A 17597-nucleotide genomic window follows, 5' to 3' on the forward strand; every position below is an offset into this window, starting at 1 on the left:
CTAATCAGATAATTCAGACTAATTTTTATAGCTAATTAATTATGTAATTATTATTCAGTTTTTAACTATATATCTATATGTAATTGTAATTTAGCTACAAGGAATAATTTTCAAATACATAGTATAAACACAGTTGAAGGAGTTATCACTTAAGAAGAAAAGAAAACTCTCAAGGGGGCCTTAATATCCTCTACCATTCACTAAAATTCTGAGTAAAAGTCCTATCATTAAAGAGTAACTCAAAGAAACCCACACACTAGAAACTTGACAATCTAGAGATACTATGTGAAGTGAGAAAGAGCAAACATGCCTTTTGGTTTTTTTAATTTTTTTTTTATTTTTTATATAAATTTATTTATTTTAGTTGGGGGCTAATTACTCTACAATATTGTAGTGGTTTTTGCCATACATTGACATGAATCAGCCATGGGTTTACATGTGTTCCCCATCCTGAACCTCCCTCCCAACCTCCCTCCCCATCCCACCCCTCTGGGTCATCCCATTGTCCCAGCCCTGAGCATTTGTCTCATGCATCGAACCTGGAATGGTGTTCTGTTTCACATATGATAATATACATGTTCCAATGCTATTCTATCAGAACGTCCTACCCTCACCTTCTCCCTCAGAGTCCTTAAGACTGTTCTATGCATCTGTGTCTCTGATTCTGTCTCATATATAGGGTTATTGTTACCATCTTTCAAATTCCATATATATGCATTAGTATACTGTATTGGTATTTTTCTTTCTGGCTTACTTCACTCTGTATAATGGGCTCCAGTTTCATCCATCTCAATAGAACTGATTCAAATGTATTCTTTTTAATGGCTGAGTAATATTCCATTGTGTATATGTACCAGACCTTCCTTATCCATTCGTCTGTTGATGGACATCTAGGTTGCTTCCATGTCCTGGGTATTATAAACAGTGCTGCGATGAACATTGGGGTACACGTGTCTCTTTCAATTCTGGTTTCCTCGGTGTGTATGCCCAGCAGTGGGATTGCTAGGTCGTATGGCAGTTCTATTCCCAGTTTTTTAAGGAATCTCCACACTGTTCTCCATAGTGGCTGTACTAGTTTGCATTCCCACCAACAGTGTAAGAGGGTTCCCTTTTCTCCACACCCTCTCCAGCATTTATTGCTTGTAGACTTTTGTATAGCAGCCATTCTGACTGGCGTGAAAGGATACCTCACGGTGGTTTTGATAGCAAACATGCCTTTTGAAAAAGCAGTCTGAAATTCCCTTTCCCTGATCTAAGAGTGTCATTTTTTTACCTACATCCATCACTCCTAATTAGTGAGATTTTGGTGTACAGTCTACATTAACAAAATATTTTGCGTCAGGTTTTTGTGATAGCTCAGTTGGTAAAGAATCAACCTGCAATGCAGGAGATCCTGGTTTGATTCCTGGGTCAGGAAGATCCCCTGAAGAAGGGATAGACTACCCACTCCAGTATTCTTGGGCTTCCCTTGTAGCTCAGGTGGTAAAGAATCCATCTGCAATGTGGGAGACCTGGGTTCAATCCCCTGATTCAGAAGGTCACCTGGAGAAGGGAAAGGCCACCCACTCCAGTACTCTGGCCTGGGGAATTCCATGGACTGTATAGTCCTTGTGGTCGCAGAGCTGGACATGACTGAGCAACTTTCACTTTTGTAGAGGAAATTTAAAAGGAGATTCTGCCCATACTCCTGCACCCTGCCCTGTGATAGTGGCATGAAGGGAAGTTCTTATTGCCTGTCTGAGCCTCAGATGCTTCATCTATAATGTGGGGATGCTTCATCTATAATCATAACCTATTTCTTAGGGTTGATGGGCTAATACAAAGTTCATAAGTTAGTGACTCACATAAAGTAAGGGATGAGTAATCATTCGTTCTTTTCCGTTTCCCTTTATGACCTTTTCTGATCATATTCCTTTTCTGCCCTTGACCAACTGCCCTTTGAAGCCTAAAATTGAAGCTTAGTCAGATTAATTGCTGGTCTTCTGTCCAATAAAAGTGGGCTGCAGAGTTTGCCTTATTCTTTCAACCAACATATTCAAAGACCTCTTTACAAGACATAGTGCAAGGTACCTAACAGCAAAATTAAGTGGTCATTTCTAAGCAATTTCAAAAGTTACTTGTTCTGCCAAAGTGCTGGTAATGTACACATTATCTAGTGCTCTGGATTAGGGCACTGAAAACCATAATTCTAAAAAAAAAAGAAAAAAATCTTATGCTACTAAGGGGTGGGACAGCTAATAATTAACATCACACCCAGTTAGAATAAACCTTGGTCAGTAAACCAGCCACCTATCATGGAACAAAGAAATAGATTCTGAGGGGAAGCAGAGTGTCTTTCTTTCAATAAATTTGAGGTTCTGCTATGTGGCAGACACTGCCCAGGTGTATCTACTTGGAGATCCAGACTAGACCCTGCTAGGCTGGGTGGGTGCCCTTGCAAAAGGCTCTCGACATGTTTGATGAAGGGGTGGAGGAGAAGAAAGCAGTTGCAACAAAGTGAGGGGCTATCCTGTAAAGATAAATGTTACCTAAGAGACTTTTTTGCCTAGGGCAGCCTCATGAGGGGATCTTTACCCATCCACCCTGGGAAATCTGGGAAAATAATCAAGAAAGAGCTCCTTTTCTTCTGCAGTGTGGAAAAGTGCATTGTCAAGTCATTGCAAACTCAGTGAGAAGAAACAAGCTCAAATCTATTGGGAGTGATATGCATCTCTGGACATTTACTATCACTTAGTCTACTTAATGGAGAAGGCAATGGCACCCCACTCCAGTACTCTTGCCTGGAAAATCCCATGGACGGAGGAGCCTGGTGGGCTGCAGTCCGTGGGGTCGCTAAGAGTCGGACACTGAGTGACTTGACTTTCACTTTTCACTTTCATGCATTGGAGAAGGAAATGGCAACCCACTCCAGTGTTCTTGCCTGGAGAATCCCAGTGACGGCGGAGCCTGGTGGGCTGCTGTCTACGGGGTCGCACAGAGTTGGACATGACTGCAGCGACTTAGCAGCAGCAGCAGCAGCAGCAGCAGCAGCAGTCCAGTTAATGCAACTATTAAAATACCAAATCAACATCAGGTTTATGTAAATTCACTTGTCTCATCTGGAAGGGAAACTGCACAGTCCAGTGTGGTGGCCACTAGTTACATGTGGATTCAGTTCAGTTCAGTTCAATTGCTCAGTCGTATCCGACTCTGTGACCCCATGGACTGCAGCATGCCAGGCCTCCCTGTCCATTAGCAACTCCCGGAGTTTACTCAAACTCAGGTCCATTGAGTAGGTGATGCCATCCAACCATCTCCTCCTCTGTCATCCCCTTCTCCTCCCGCCTTCAATCTTTCCCAGCATCAGGATCTTTTCAAATGGGTCAGTTCTTCACATCAGGTGGCCAAAGGATTGGAGTTTCAGTTTCAACATCAGTCCTTCCAGTGAATATTCAGGACTGATTTCCTTTAGGATGGACTGGGTTGATCTCCTTGCAGTCCAAGGGACTCTCAAGAGTCTTCTCCAACATCACAGTTTAAAACCATCAATTCTTCTGTGCTCAGGTTTCTTTATAGTCCAACTCTCACATCCCATACATGACTATTGGAAAAACCATAGCTTTGATTAGATGGACTTTTGTTGGCAAAGTAATGTCTCTGCTTTTTAATATGCTATCTAGGTTGGTCATAACTTTCCTTCCAAGGAGCAAGCGTCTTTTAATTTCATGGCTGCAGTCACCATCTGCAGTGATTTTGGAGCCCAAAAAATAAAGTCTGTCACTGTTTCCACCGTTTCCCCATCTATTTGCCATGAAGTGATGGGACCATATGCCATGATCTTAGTTTTCTGAATGTTGAGTTTTACATGTGGGTATCTACATTTAAATTAAGTGAAATAAAAATTTTAACCCTTAAAAATTAAATGAAAAATGCAGTTCTTCAGTCTTGCTAGGCAGATTTCAAATGTTCCGTAACCACATGTAGTTAGTGGCCACCATAGTGGACAGTGCCAACGCAGAGAATAGCCATCATTGCAGAAATTTCTCTTGGACCACACTGGTTTTGTTTGTGCCATTATTATGCTTGTACTCTAAGCTGTACTATGGCATCTTAGTAATTCTCTAAAATAACCCTGAAGGGATCGTTCCTATTTTGCAGATGAAAGAATCTCAGAAAAGATAAGCAGTTCCTCTCACATGGCTCTCACTACAGAACCTTACAGATGATCAATGTCCAGTGAATGGTAGGAAGTGAGAGGCCCAGGACTGACCACAACGCTCAAAAGTTCCAACAATAACCAGGCTCTGGTCCAGTGTTAGTGCATTTTAAAATCAAACATTAATAAACTCTCCCTCTCCTTGCTCTAACTTAATGACATATTTAAATACTAAAACTACTCAGAAGAAGAGGAAGTATGTATTTCAGTTTTAAAAGGACAAGACAAGTAAGTTGATCCCTGGGTCTTGTGGTGGGTTTGGAGAGTGACTGCAAATGGGCAGAAGGGTTTTTGTTTGTTTTTGTGTTTTTTGAGGTGGTAGAAATATTCAAATGTTAGATTTCTGTGTGAATTGTGTCTGTAAATACTAAAAATGTATGGAGTTGTATATTTAAACTATGGATTTTATGGTATGTAAATTATACCTCAATAAAGCAAAAAAGAACAAGATATGAATCCTAAAACTCTAGGGCAGCCAAAAATTGAATTTGAAAAGCTGCCAGAAACTTTAATTAGTGAGTCAAAGATTATTTGTTGGCATTTCAGGAATTAGCCTCATGATGGTAAAAGAAATCCTGTTCCATCTCAAATCAAACCCTGGGAAACTCTGTGAGGTCTGTGTTATTAGCTCCATTTCACAAGGGAGGAAATTGAGACTCAGAAAGTTAAAATAAGTTGCACAAGACCCAAGACCAGTAAAAATGGGCAACTGTGTCAAATCCAATATGGCCTGGCCCAGAGTCCACGGCCACTCTCCCGTCCGGTCATGGCCCCTTTCTTTGAGCAGGAGAAGGAGCCCTTCCACTGTTTGACTTGACATCACTTTCCTTCTTCCAGGACAACAGTAAACTGATTTTTCAATGCTTCTATAGGGCTTGTATATTGTACTCAAGAAGATTTATGAAAGGTGTGAGTCTGGAATCTGTTTTCAATATTGAATAAAAGGGGAAAAAATCTGGGCCTCATGTTAATAGGAAGATATATGTTTCTTTCTTTTGATATCTGCTAGGATGTATTATTTTATGGCTTTTACAATGACTTTTATATATATGTGTGTGTGCAGAATATTATATTTTATTTATTTATTTATTTATTTATAGAGAGATATATGTTTATATATAGAGAGATACTTGTTTCCAGTTTTTCCTCCCAGAGTAGTTGATTCTTTGATGTTAAAGATGTGACTTGCAATGGTGTCTGCATAGGCACTTTTGAGGCACTAGCCTCCACTGTGCCTCTTGCACACGGGTTAACAGCCCAGGTTAGACTCACTCGATAAGTTGTATAGCTTGCTCTTTGCCCATTTTATGGAATGGAATTCTGGAAAATAAAATCTGATGGGGCTTCAATTTCTAGCTTTGTCCAGAGCTAGTAACCTGTATATCATTAGTTCTGTTCTCTTGGCATCTAGCATTACTTCCTTCTTGCTTTTTCCCTGTTCCCAATCATAAAGATTTAAATAGACCTCTGGGCAATTCACCCCACCCCACCCCAACCCTCATCCTGACCCTCCAGTCCTACCAAGCCCACTACAGCCCCGTTTTCCTTTCTCACCCTTCATCTAGTCCAGCCAGGGCAGTCTCCTCTTGCCTTTCTGTGGCTCTCTGCTTCTCTCCATGCCATTGTGAAAAATCAAGTTCTTTTTCTTTTTCCTTTTTTTCTCTCGTCTATATTTTGATAGAAAATCGAGCAGTTGAAACAAAACAAAATAAAATAAGAATAAATAGAAGCAAGGAACTAGTTCTTTGCCAAATCAGCAGAACATGTCCATGGGCCAAATTTGTGCTCTTGATATTGGACCTCTGCTATCTCTAGGACCTTGAGAGTCAGCAGCAATGATTTCCACCTTCAAAGAAATGTGGATGTCAGTGAAGAAGGGAAAAACAAAATCCAGAGTAAATGCTGTGAATTGTTGTCATTGTTGTTCAGTTGTGTCTGACTCTGTAACCCCATGGACTGCAGCATGCCAGGCTCCTCTGTCCTTCACCACCTCCCAGAGTTTGCTCAAATTCATGTCCATTGAGCCAGTGATGCTATCTAACCACCTCATCCTCTGCCGCCCCCGTCTCCTTCTGCTTTCAATCTTTCCCAGCATCAGGGTCTTTTCCAATGAGTCATCTCTTCGCATCAGGTGGCCAAAGTAATGGAGATTCAGCTTTAGCATCAGTCCTTCCATGAAAGTAAATATCACAGTGCTTTATTTTCCTTCTACCAATATTCTTAGAATATTATACGCTTTTACATTTTTTGGCAGTAGTAGAATTTATTAAGTAATTTTGAAATTCTTGTTCACATTTCAAAATAAAGTGGACTTGCAGGAGTCCTTGAGTCACTTCTTGTGTGTGCAGATGATTGAATGCCAGGATTTGAAAAGTCATTAACGCAGTTTCAGGAAATTAGCCATCTCCTAGTGTCAACAGTGGATTGTGTATTTTAGCTGTTTGACTCACTGCTCCAGTGGGCAGCCTGCTTTCTTGTGAACTGCAATCATTAGCCTTCTCCACAATGTGTTTTCAGAACAAGTGCCTCCTCCCTGACTTCCCACATCGTAATCACTTTATAGTCCAGGCACCTTTGCAGACATCTAACACCTTAAATTGGTCTACCACAGACATCACACTTCAGCAAAGCATTGCCTGGAACCAACACAAAACTGGTTTCATATATTCTTTAGAAACATTGTTTCCTTTCTCTCTTACTCTGGATGTTGTGCAGGTATACCTAAATGTGGACAAAAGGTTTGTTCTGAGAAACTCTCATTTTAAAGGATTTCAAGGTAGCTCCTTTTAAAGCAATGAATGCATATATAAAATTGTCATCCTGTATTTATTTATTTTGAAGGTCCAGATTTTCCCCAGTAGATTTGCACAGAGGAATTTGACTATTATTTGGTTAGCAAATGCATTTTCTCTGTAAAGGGCACTTTTAAGTAGCATCAACGTATATGTACTACCATGTGTAGGGTGAATGGTTGATAAGAGGCTGCTGTATAGCACAGGGAGTCCACCTTGGCGCTCCTACCCCCATGGGATGGGGTAGGGAGGCTCAGGAGGGAGGGGATATATATATATAGTTATGGATGATTCACATTGTTGTACAGCAGAAACCAACACAGTATTGTAAAAATTAAAAAACAAAAAATAAAGCAGTACATAAAGTGCATGGATTTGGACTTACTGCAGTTATCAGATTTATAGTATAATCATTTTCAGTATTTAAATGTATCAAATCAACACATTGTACACCTTAAACTTCAATTATATCTCAATAAAACTGGGAGGAAAAACTATGTCTTCTATGCAGTAAATACAATAAAAACAGATACATTTCAAGATGGGCTATTGTGCATATATATTATAAGCGAATTGAAAATGATCAGAATCTCTTAACTTTTTTCTTAAGTCACAGTAGAAATATCAGCACTAGGAAACAGGAATGATAAGGTCTATTTATTGTGTGCCTACTGTTTTACAGATAAGACTGAGTCTTGGAGTGGTTTAGTAACTCGCATAAAGTTTTCAAATGTGGGTTGCAGAGTTAGAATTTAGAACTGGGATTCTCCTGGGCATTCTAATAAAACTCTAAGCAGGAGTTATTGTTCTTGGCTGCTGGAAAAATCTGTGCTGGGATTGTTTTTATGGTGGGACAGACTACTCCAGCTAAAATGACACCCCCTGCTGAGACAAAGCTGCCTTTATGAGCATCAAATTCACAAGTAATGTATAAAAAAACAAACGCTAACATTTCTAAGTTTAGAAAAAACATTCAAAGAGCCCATTTCAGCAGTCAACCATCCTTAGCGTTCTTTTTTTGCAGTGGGTAGCAAATTCTCAACTATATGGATAGGTATATGCTTCCAAATTCTGTGCCTGGTTTATGAAACATGCCAAATACACTAGTCCTGTCAATACCTCCTCTGTGTAAATGTCATCATCTATGCAAATACCAACTTCTCATGCCAGCTTAAGGAGATTGTAAGGCTGGTGTTCTTTTAGCAAGCAGAAGGCAAACTTCTGGGGTGTTTGTTTTTTGTTTTTAGCTTTTTAGCTGCTGTGGTTTTCATTGCCTCTTATGGCATGAGCACCAAGTGATGTTTGCTGCCCCCAGTTCCTTGACCATATGAATCAGGCTGGATTTCATCATTGTTCAAACAGCTCTTCTAGGCATGGGCTTCAGTTGAGACATCCTTATTCAATAGTGTTGATGTTGGAACTGGAAAGTCATTTTACTGATGCAGGTTTTTGCTTTATTGTGTTGAAATCTTAGACAAATTGATCATTTTTAATCTAATATATGGGCAGGATTTAGCTCTTGCAATAGGCTGAGCCTCTTTTTCCTTTAAACCTATATGTAAAAGAGAGAATGGAATGAAACTTCGGTTCCGCAAGTTGTATGGGCTTAATATAAAGATAGTACAGAACCAGAAGAATTGGGGCAGGATATCACATAATTTTCACTGCAGTTTACTTTCTAGCACTTAATCCAGTCAAAATATTTCCCTTCACAACATTGCTACCTTCCGAATTACTCAGATGCTTAACTGTATTCTGCCATCTACATTTATGCAATAAGGCACAGAGCGTATGCATCAGATTCTGTGCAAATGAGAAGAACTCATTCCAGGAGGCCATTGTGGAATTGACGGTGTAAGACACCCCGCATCACCTCATTCAGGCTACTCCGGGTTTTCCTTTCCAGGGTTCAGCGGACTCCTACACGAGCAGGCCATCTGACTCTGATGTCTCTTTGGAAGAGGATCGGGAAGCGATTCGGCAGGAGAGGGAGCAGCAGGCAGCCATCCAGCTTGAGAGAGCAAAGGTGACGTTCTTGCCCCTCTTGGGTTCCAAAGTGGCATGTTGCTCAGCAGGTATCAGCTGCTCTTCCCCTGCCTCAGATTTCTCTTGAATAATTGTTTTATGATCGTCCTGATAAGACACCAGATTGCCAGGCCCTCATCTGTTGACCCCTGATAGTAACATTCTCAGGGAGACCTGGACCCTTTCAGTTTCCTTTTACGTTTGGTTGGGTGGTGAAAACTCTTGGTCATCTTCGATCTTAGTGGTTGTGGACCATACCCAGCTTGCCCCTCCAGGTGTTGGCAGAGAGCCTCTCAAGGGACCAGCTTGCCTGCTCGGTTCTCCATGACAGCAGCCTTCATTAGCGGCTGCAGGCACACAGCTGGTCGATGCACTGTTGGTATCTATCCTTCTCTCCTGGTTTCAGTCACCCACCTCAAGTTCCCCATTCAGAACTTTGAACAACGATTAGCATTTCAGCAAAATCGAGCAATAAAAGGCTTTGCTGAAAGAGACCTTCAGATATTCCAGAGGAAGAAGACCCCATAGGAGGCAACAAAGAACAAATTGCATTTTTGAATGTTTGAACTGAACGAGTCACTAGAGATCTCCCATGCTATGTCTTTCAGACTTTTTTGTTTGTTAAAAGCACAGACCCCTTTTTTGAATGAAATTTTATACACAGTAACGGACATAACAGATTCCTGGTCAGCCTCTCTTCTTTGCCCTTCATGATAGACTCCTAAGGTGTATTGATACAGTCTTTCCAAGTTTCAGGAGGAAAAAAAAAAGGAAGCTCAAATAAGGTGAACTCCTTCCCTTTTCTATTTTGACACTAAAATATTTAAAAGAGTGGGAGGAGGAGGATGAGGCAGGCTCAGGAAGTGTCTTCCTTTGCTTTGACACTCGTGCTATCTGTGCCAGGTGGTGGAAGGGGATTGGAGGCAGTGAGGTGTCAGTGGGACCCTAATCTAGGTCCTGCCTCGACCCTCTTGCTCCCCAGGCGTGTTCCCAGCATGAAGAAATGAGCCCATAGCAGAGCAGCCTGCTAGTGGTACAGAATTCACCTGCCAATGCAGGAGACCCAAACTCGATCTCTAGAGCTTGAAACGGCAATCCACTCCAGTGTTCTTGTCTGGAGAATTCCATGGACAGAGGAGACTGGTGGGCTGCAGTCCATGGGTTCACGACATGACTGAGCGACTAAGCACCTTTAGAATAGAGCAGCCCAGGATTGCAGGCACCTGGTGTGTTCTCTTGTGGCTTATTTCTGTTTTAGTTTTCTCTCAGGGTTTATTCTGTGGCTGCTGTGGTTACCCAAATGTCAGCAGCAGTGCTGTCAGCTGAAGCTGGAGGTTGGCTGAGCCTCTGCCAAGCTGCAGCCGCCCAGGAGCACTTTGCTACAGGGGAATTTGTCTAAAAAGAGTTTCAGAAGCAGTTTTGTTAGCTAGGGAGACGGTGATGTGACATGTGAGCAGCTCCACCCTCTGTGTCTGCCCCGGCAGGCCTTTCTTTTCCCTGCCAGGACAAGATATTCTATTGAGTGGGATCCTGCAGGTTTTCAGATCTGAGGCTATTTCAAAAATATTTATTTTACCCCTCTACCTCTTTTTTCTTTAAGACCCAGCATACATTTCCTGTACCCCACAATGTGGGTATCTGTTATCATTTAAAATAATAAACGCGGGAATTCCTTGGCAGTCCAGGGGTCAGGATTCTATCCTCTCACTGCTGAGGGCCCAGGTTCAATCCCTGGTTGGGGAGCTGGGATCCCTCAGGCCTCATGGTGCAGCCAAAGAGAGGTAAAAAGAGTAAAAGAACTCTCATACTTCAGAAAATAAAATAACAAACTTAAGTTTTATGACTAAAGGACAAAACAGACTGCCCCTTCTGCCTTCCCTCCCCAAGATTCTGGCGCACAATTCTTTGGGATGTTGGAAAGTATGACAGGAGGGGGAATACGGTTGGGTGAATAGGACGGAATCCTTTTCAGAGTCCTTTCTGCAGATTTCTTAGTGCTGCCTGGAAATGCGAAACCCAATTGAGATCCCTCTTTGGAAAGTGATTTTTCTTACTGCCTGGTACTCTCCGTGATCTGATTCTACATTTCAGTGAGAAAAACCCTCCTCGTCTTCCTCCCTTCATCCTTCTTCCATGGTTCTGTTCCCAGTCCAAACCCGTAGCATTTGCTGTGAAGACGAATGTGAGCTACTGTGGTGCCTTGGACGAGGATGTGCCTGTTCCAAGCACGGCCATCTCCTTTGACGCGAAGGACTTTCTACACATAAAAGAGGTAAATGTAGGGCATGTTGCATTCCTTAACCTGCCACACAGTCAAGGCCAGGAATCAGCTCTGAGCCAAACTAAATGGAGAGGAGCCCTGAGGAGCTGCCAGTGTTTTGCCTCATTTAATTGGAAAGGCTTCCAAATCCATCCCTTCTCACCGAGATTTAGAAGACTGAGATTGTTGCTTGCATTATCGCACATTTAAAATAAAACTAGCTGTTGGAGAGACAGTGGATTGGAGTGGGAGAAGTCTGGAATCAGGGAGACCGTTAGAGCTGTTCTAGATGAGGGATAATGGGATTGAGCCATCCTGGTGCTGCTAGTGAGACGGAGAAAACTATTTCTCTCCACATTTGAGGTATATTGTGGGAATTCAGTGAAGAGTGCTGGTGATGGACCTAGTGTAGGAGCTAAGATTGAGGGAGACATCAAAGATGATCAAGGAAATCAAGGTTTATGAATTGAGCAGCTAGGATGGATATGACTAGGGTAGGGTGATGACAGATGGGAAGGGAATTTGGGGAGTGGGCATCTCAAGGGAGATATGAAGTAGGAAGTTAGATGTGAGAATTTGGAGCTCAAAGGAATGGGTTGGGCCAAAGATACACATTTGGATCGTTAGTTTATCCAGGTGGCATGTAAAGCTGTGGTAATGAATGAAGTCATCTAAAGACAGAGGTGAAGGAGGAGAGAAGGCAGGCCTGGATGAAATCCAAAGGAATTCCATCCTGCAAAGGTGGGGTGCATGAAAAGACTCAGCAAATAAGGAAACTGAAAAGGAGAAGCCTGAGATATGGGAGGAGAACTAGGACAGAGCAATTCATGGACATCAACAGAGAAGAGTGTGTTCAAAAGGAGGAAGCAACCAGCCACAGCCAATGTTGTGGCATGTCACCTAAGGTGAGGAGAAAGGAATGGACGTTGGGTTGGCAACACGGTGGTCAGCAGCATGGAGGTCAACTGGGACCACTGTCTGGAGTTTGGGAGATGAAAGCTGGATGCAGTGTGATAAGGAGATAAGGGGAGTTAGGAAGTATATTTAGCAAGCACAGACCATGCTTCCAAGGGAGTTGACACTAACCAGGCAGTAGACTGAAGAGGGTATGAAGTCAAAAGAGGTTTTCTTTCAAGATGGGAGCTGTCAGAGCATGTGTCCGTGCCTGTTAACAGAGAGAGAAGGAGAGAGATTGATGGAAAGGTGGGAAGTTTTTGGTAGTCAGGAAGCCTGGGATCCAGAGCCCAAGTGATGGGGCAGACCTTTGATAGGAAGGGGAACACTTACTCATTATAACAGACAGGGAAAAGGTGAGTTTAGGTACTCACAGCTTTGGTTATGAGAAACTGAGGAAGCTTCGGGTTGACCTCTTCTGCTTTCTCGATCATGTATGACATGGGGATATTCATATTTGCCTGAAAGACAAGGACTCTCAACCCGAAACATGTGCCCTAGCACCTGAATGGTTAGGTTGACTTTGTGTCACCATTCTCATCAAAAACGACCAAACCATATTCATTAGTTGCTCATTCCCACTGTTTCCAAGGAGAAGCAGCACTTGAAACAGTAAAAGAAGTCCTCAGATATTCCTTGCATACTACTCACACCTGCATCCCCACCTTGATGCTTTTTATTGCTTTCCTCCATTCCATCAGTCGTCTCCATTTGTCCTGTTGGTTGCTTTTTGATCTATATGTTGCTCAACCAGAGACTTTCTTTTGCCTGGCAGTTTGTTGTATGATGTTGAGCTGGTAATCCTATATGGATTAGAGCCACTCGTTTTCAGATTTTGAGATCTCAGATAAGGAAACATCTTAGGAAGAGAAAGTGCTCTTCATTTTCAGGAAAGCAAAATGAGAAGAATTGGAATAGCACTAAGGTGACCTTGCTAGGAAGCTGGCATGTACTCCCTGAACGTCAACACAAGTGAATGTATTTCTATAATCGAGTTGTAGCCTTTCCTCCAGAGAAGGCAATGGCACCCCACTCCAGTACTCTTGCCTGGAAAATCCCATGGACGGAGGAGCCTGGTAGGCTGTAGTCCATGGGGTCGCTAAGAGTCAGACATGACTGAGCGACTTGACTTTCACTTTTCCCTTTCATGCACTGGAGAAGGAAATGGCAACCCACTCCAGTATTCTTGCCTGGAGAATCCCAGGGATGACGGAGCCTGGTGGGCTGCCGTCTATGGGGTCGCACAGAGTCGGACACGACTGAAGCGACTTAGCAGCAGCAGCAGCAGCAGCAGCCTTTCCTCTCATCCATAACCTAGAAGGCCATTTGGTATCCTCTAGTTTCAGTACTTTCTCAGTAATGAAAAGCTTAAAAGTAGAGAAAAGCTACAGCTGTCCTTATCACATACACCAAATGACCAGTGATTTAAGCCCTTGAGTGTACATTGTAACTTTCCCCCAAGTGGCTCAAAGAACTTTCATTAACATTGAGTCATATTTTCACTGTGCTTTAGCTGTTTCCTAGAAGAAAGTAAAACATCTTGGGAAGTTACATCAACTATTTCAGGAACCCCTTTAAGATCATTTGGGTAGCAGTTAGTAAGTTAGTGTTCCAGTGGGCTAATTTGATTTCAGGAAGTAACTTAAGCTGTGGGAAACTATGACTCACTGTCTGTTTTGTCCCCACCACAGTAAAATTTAAATTCCAAATCCATACACCCAACATGCTAAAGGGGTTCCATTGCCTTTTGTTAATTCCAAAATAAATAGACCTGTTATTTCAGAAGTGTTATCCTGAAATAAAAGATGAAAAAATGGGAGAAATTGAGACCTAGACTGTTTAAGATTGTATATTAGGTTGACTCACATTTCTTCAGTGCAGGCTCAGACTGCATGCCATGTGTGCCTCGTGTAGGAGCTGTGTGCAAAACAGAGGCCAAATCTCTAACTCATATCTTTTTGCTTTTGAGTATAAAACTGTTACTCAGAATTACTCAGAGTCACCCGGAATTTTGTGCTTTGATGATTCAATGGAAATATCCATTTCTCCTTCCCAGCGTGTCAATGTCATATACATATAAATTCTACTGTCCTGTGAGCTAAGCAAAATATACCCTGTAGAGTTATGCTTTGAAAAAATGAAATGCTTCCTGGATCAAAGAGAGAGAGTTACCTTGTCCAACACTAATAAAGACAATAAAGGAAGTTTTTGGAGTTATCTCTGGAGGATGTAAACAGTAGGACTGATGTCTGTTTTCTGGAAATCACCTAGCTGAAACCTTCCCTTGAGGCAGGTAGCTTGGATTAAACACACCTTCTGCCCTAGGATTTGTCAACTACAAACTGGCACTTGCCATGAGCACTTTACCGACTGAGCCACCAGGGAAGCCCGAAAGAGTTGGACACAACCTAGTGACTGAACAACAACAACAACACGGGCACTTGCCATCTGCCTCTGTAAGGATTAAATCATGTGCTGCTGCAGCTGCTGATTTTCAACACCCTCTGAAAGTGGAGAGCAGAAATGAGGCACTCTGTGCTCTGGGAAAAACTGGCATAACTGGTCTTCAGATAGTTAGATATTTTTCAGGAACCAATTTTATGAGCCCAATTCTTATAGCTCCTCATATTTAGAAAAGCACTAAATTCCTTCTTAATGATGACTGCTCCTTATGACTAGCAGAAAGCTTCTGTTTGTGCTTGATTGAATGTACTCGTTCTGACCTTCCTCCACTGCCTCTTGGAGCAGTTTCTCAGAACCATCTGAAATGCTATAGTCCTCATTTTGCCCCAAATAAAACTTAACTTGCAGCTGTTATATTGTGCATTTTTTTTAAAGTCAACAAATTCAGCAAATCTATCATTACAAATGCAGTTTTGCTGGCCCATCAAATAGGACCATGTTCACCCCATATTGACTGAAGCCTTTGTGTGGGTGTGTTTCCCAAGGTTACATGTCTTGGAACTTTATTTAAATGGAAATTCCTTCATTCCTATTGGATTTCAGGTCACTTGGAGATTACTTCAAAAATTCCACTTATGTAAAATATGCTTAGTCTTTGTGAGAGTAGGCTTGTTTTTCTTCAGGTAATAAGGTGGACCTTGATTTGCAAATCTGTATTTGGAAGATTATATTTTTTTTCCCCAAAGAGAGTAAAATACAGATAGTACAGTGGAATTTTTACCTCAAAGCTTTTGATAAATAACAGACTGTTCAGTGTATTTCATCTTAGACTTGTCTATCTTGTCTTCCAGAGTTCTAATTACAGTGGTGTATATTTATCCTTATAAAATCTATTCCTGAAGATGTGGCGAGGGCTTCTTGACAAGGACCAAAGGAATCCGAACATTAAGACCTGACTTTGGCCCAGGGATTAGCAAACTGTGTCCCATGGGCTGAAACCAGCCTGCTGTCTTTCAGAAAGAAAAAGTTTATTGAAGCACAGCCATGCTTACGTGTTCACATATTGTCTGTGGCTGCTTCCACACTACAACAGAAGATTACAGTGGTTGGATCAGAGACCATATGGCCTGCAGACCCTCAAGAATTAATTATCATGGCTTTTGGACTAGAAAGTTTGCTTTATTCTTTGGACACCCCTCAGATATATATAATATGGTATAATAGACTATAAATAGTGTTTGTATATATAATATGGTTCAGTATATTATTATATAACATAGTGCTTCGATCTTTTGGCCCCCTGAAATGAATAAATGTGGAGATAAGTGAATTGATAGCATCTTTATTTCTGTGTTCCAGAAATATAACAATGATTGGTGGATAGGAAGGCTGGTGAAAGAAGGCTGTGAGATTGGCTTCATCCCAAGTCCGTTGAGATTGGAGAACATACGGATTCAGCAAGAACAGAAAAGAGGACGTTTTCACGGAGGGTAAGGCTCCTTCTTTTCTCCACATTTTATTTGGAGGGAGTAGGGAAATTAGGTGATGTTTTCAAGTTTCCTTGTTAAGTTAAACACGTATGCTTTTGAAGTAAAAGCTATTTTTCTATGTGCAAGGTGTTTCTGAAATTGACACGAGGGGTTTCAGGTAGTTCATGCCCCTGGTTGTATGCTGAATGAAGCCTGAAACACTCCTGGAATCAACGGGAATTCCACAGTGGAGACTGTTTTCTGTGACCTCAACAAATCCTCTTGGGAACCTGAGCTTCCCTCTGTGAGAGTCGTGTAGGGCATCCTTTTACAGTACTGTAAGTGGGGGCCTGGCCTGACCTGGCATCGTAGCTCTTCTTGGTTATCTTTCACAGACTCTCTTTCAAGTGAGCACAGAATGCCATGGTACATGCAATACCATCCCAGGACTAGTAGCAGCTTATCCAGGGTTTTCTGTGGCCACTGCTTGGTAATAAAGGGAAGACTCTGTCCAGCTTCAGATGAATTAACCTCTAGTGAACAATGAAGTATCCACAAAGATCAGAGTGCAGTTGTTTAAAGGTCCCAGGGATACAAGCAAAGCCTGAGAGGACAAATCAGCATCATACTAAGCCTGCATATATTGTGAGCCTACACTGAAGCACTGATTTGATATGTGTTACTGTTTTTTGAAAATCCTAAAATAGAATTAGTTCTTTCTCTTAACTCTCAACCTCCTTTTTCTATTAGATCCTTTTCTGTTTCAAAAACGCCTCTGTTCTTCAGGAGCCCTTTTGCCTTTGTCATGATGGGAAGTTCTTAAACAATGATAGGAGATCACAATAGTGCAGGGTGAGCCCCACTTTTAATTATCGACCTTTGTTAGGATATAACATGCCTGTAATATTATTAATGATTCGTCCCTCTTATTATTTCTTCTCTCCCACGTCAACAGGTGAGGGTTTTAGTTAGACTTTTTTTTTTAATGGAATGTATTTCTTTCTTAATCTTTGAAAATACATGCAAATTTTTTTTACTAATTTGAAAACAATTTAAAGATTTTTCTACTTAATATTTCATTGCTTATTTGCTTTACTCTAGTAATTTATATGTGAAAACCTATATTCCTTTGCAATTGCTGTTTTATCTTACCAGACCCTTTCCTTCACTTTTCCACTGGATCACTCCTTCATATGCTTCAGATCTGTGTTAAATATCATCTTTTCAATGATCCAGTTCCTGCCACCATATCTAAAGTTGAATCCACTTCTCTTCCCTTGCTTCTTATCTCTCTCCCATCTCAGTTTTCTTTGTTACACTTACTACTATAAAAAATACATTTTTACCTATTCATCTGATTGATACTGATACTGATAGAATACTGAAGGATAGAATACTGAAGGATACTGATAGAATTTGTCTGTACAAGGGAAAGAATTTTGTTTTCCCCTCACTGTTGTATCCCTAGTTCCTATAACAGTGAATACTCTTCTGCTCAT

General features: G+C 41.5%; 1 protein-coding gene across 9 annotated transcripts in view; it reads left to right on the plus strand.

Moving 5' to 3' along the window:
* The window catches only part of CACNB4 (calcium voltage-gated channel auxiliary subunit beta 4), a 272610-nt gene that overhangs the window by 209560 nt on the left and 45453 nt on the right, over nucleotides 1-17597 (plus strand). For 5 of the 9 annotated variants that reach the window (XM_081578067.1, XM_081578071.1, XM_081578068.1 and 2 more), the window contains exons 3-5: nucleotides 8894-9013; nucleotides 11162-11284; nucleotides 15989-16119. In XM_081578067.1, coding sequence (XP_081434193.1) covers nucleotides 8894-9013; nucleotides 11162-11284; nucleotides 15989-16119 — 374 coding nt within the window. Of the gene's footprint in view, nucleotides 1-8893; nucleotides 9014-11161; nucleotides 11285-15988; nucleotides 16120-16344; nucleotides 16744-17597 lie in introns of those variants that run through there. The other 4 variants (XM_081578076.1, XM_081578077.1, XM_081578072.1 and 1 more) reach the window with 4 other exon arrangements.

Source organism: Giraffa tippelskirchi, chromosome 3, assembly GCF_054371585.1.
Source record: "Giraffa tippelskirchi isolate mGirTip1 chromosome 3, T2T-mGirTip1v1.2.pri, whole genome shotgun sequence".
Classification (NCBI taxonomy): Eukaryota; Metazoa; Chordata; class Mammalia; order Artiodactyla; family Giraffidae; genus Giraffa; species Giraffa tippelskirchi.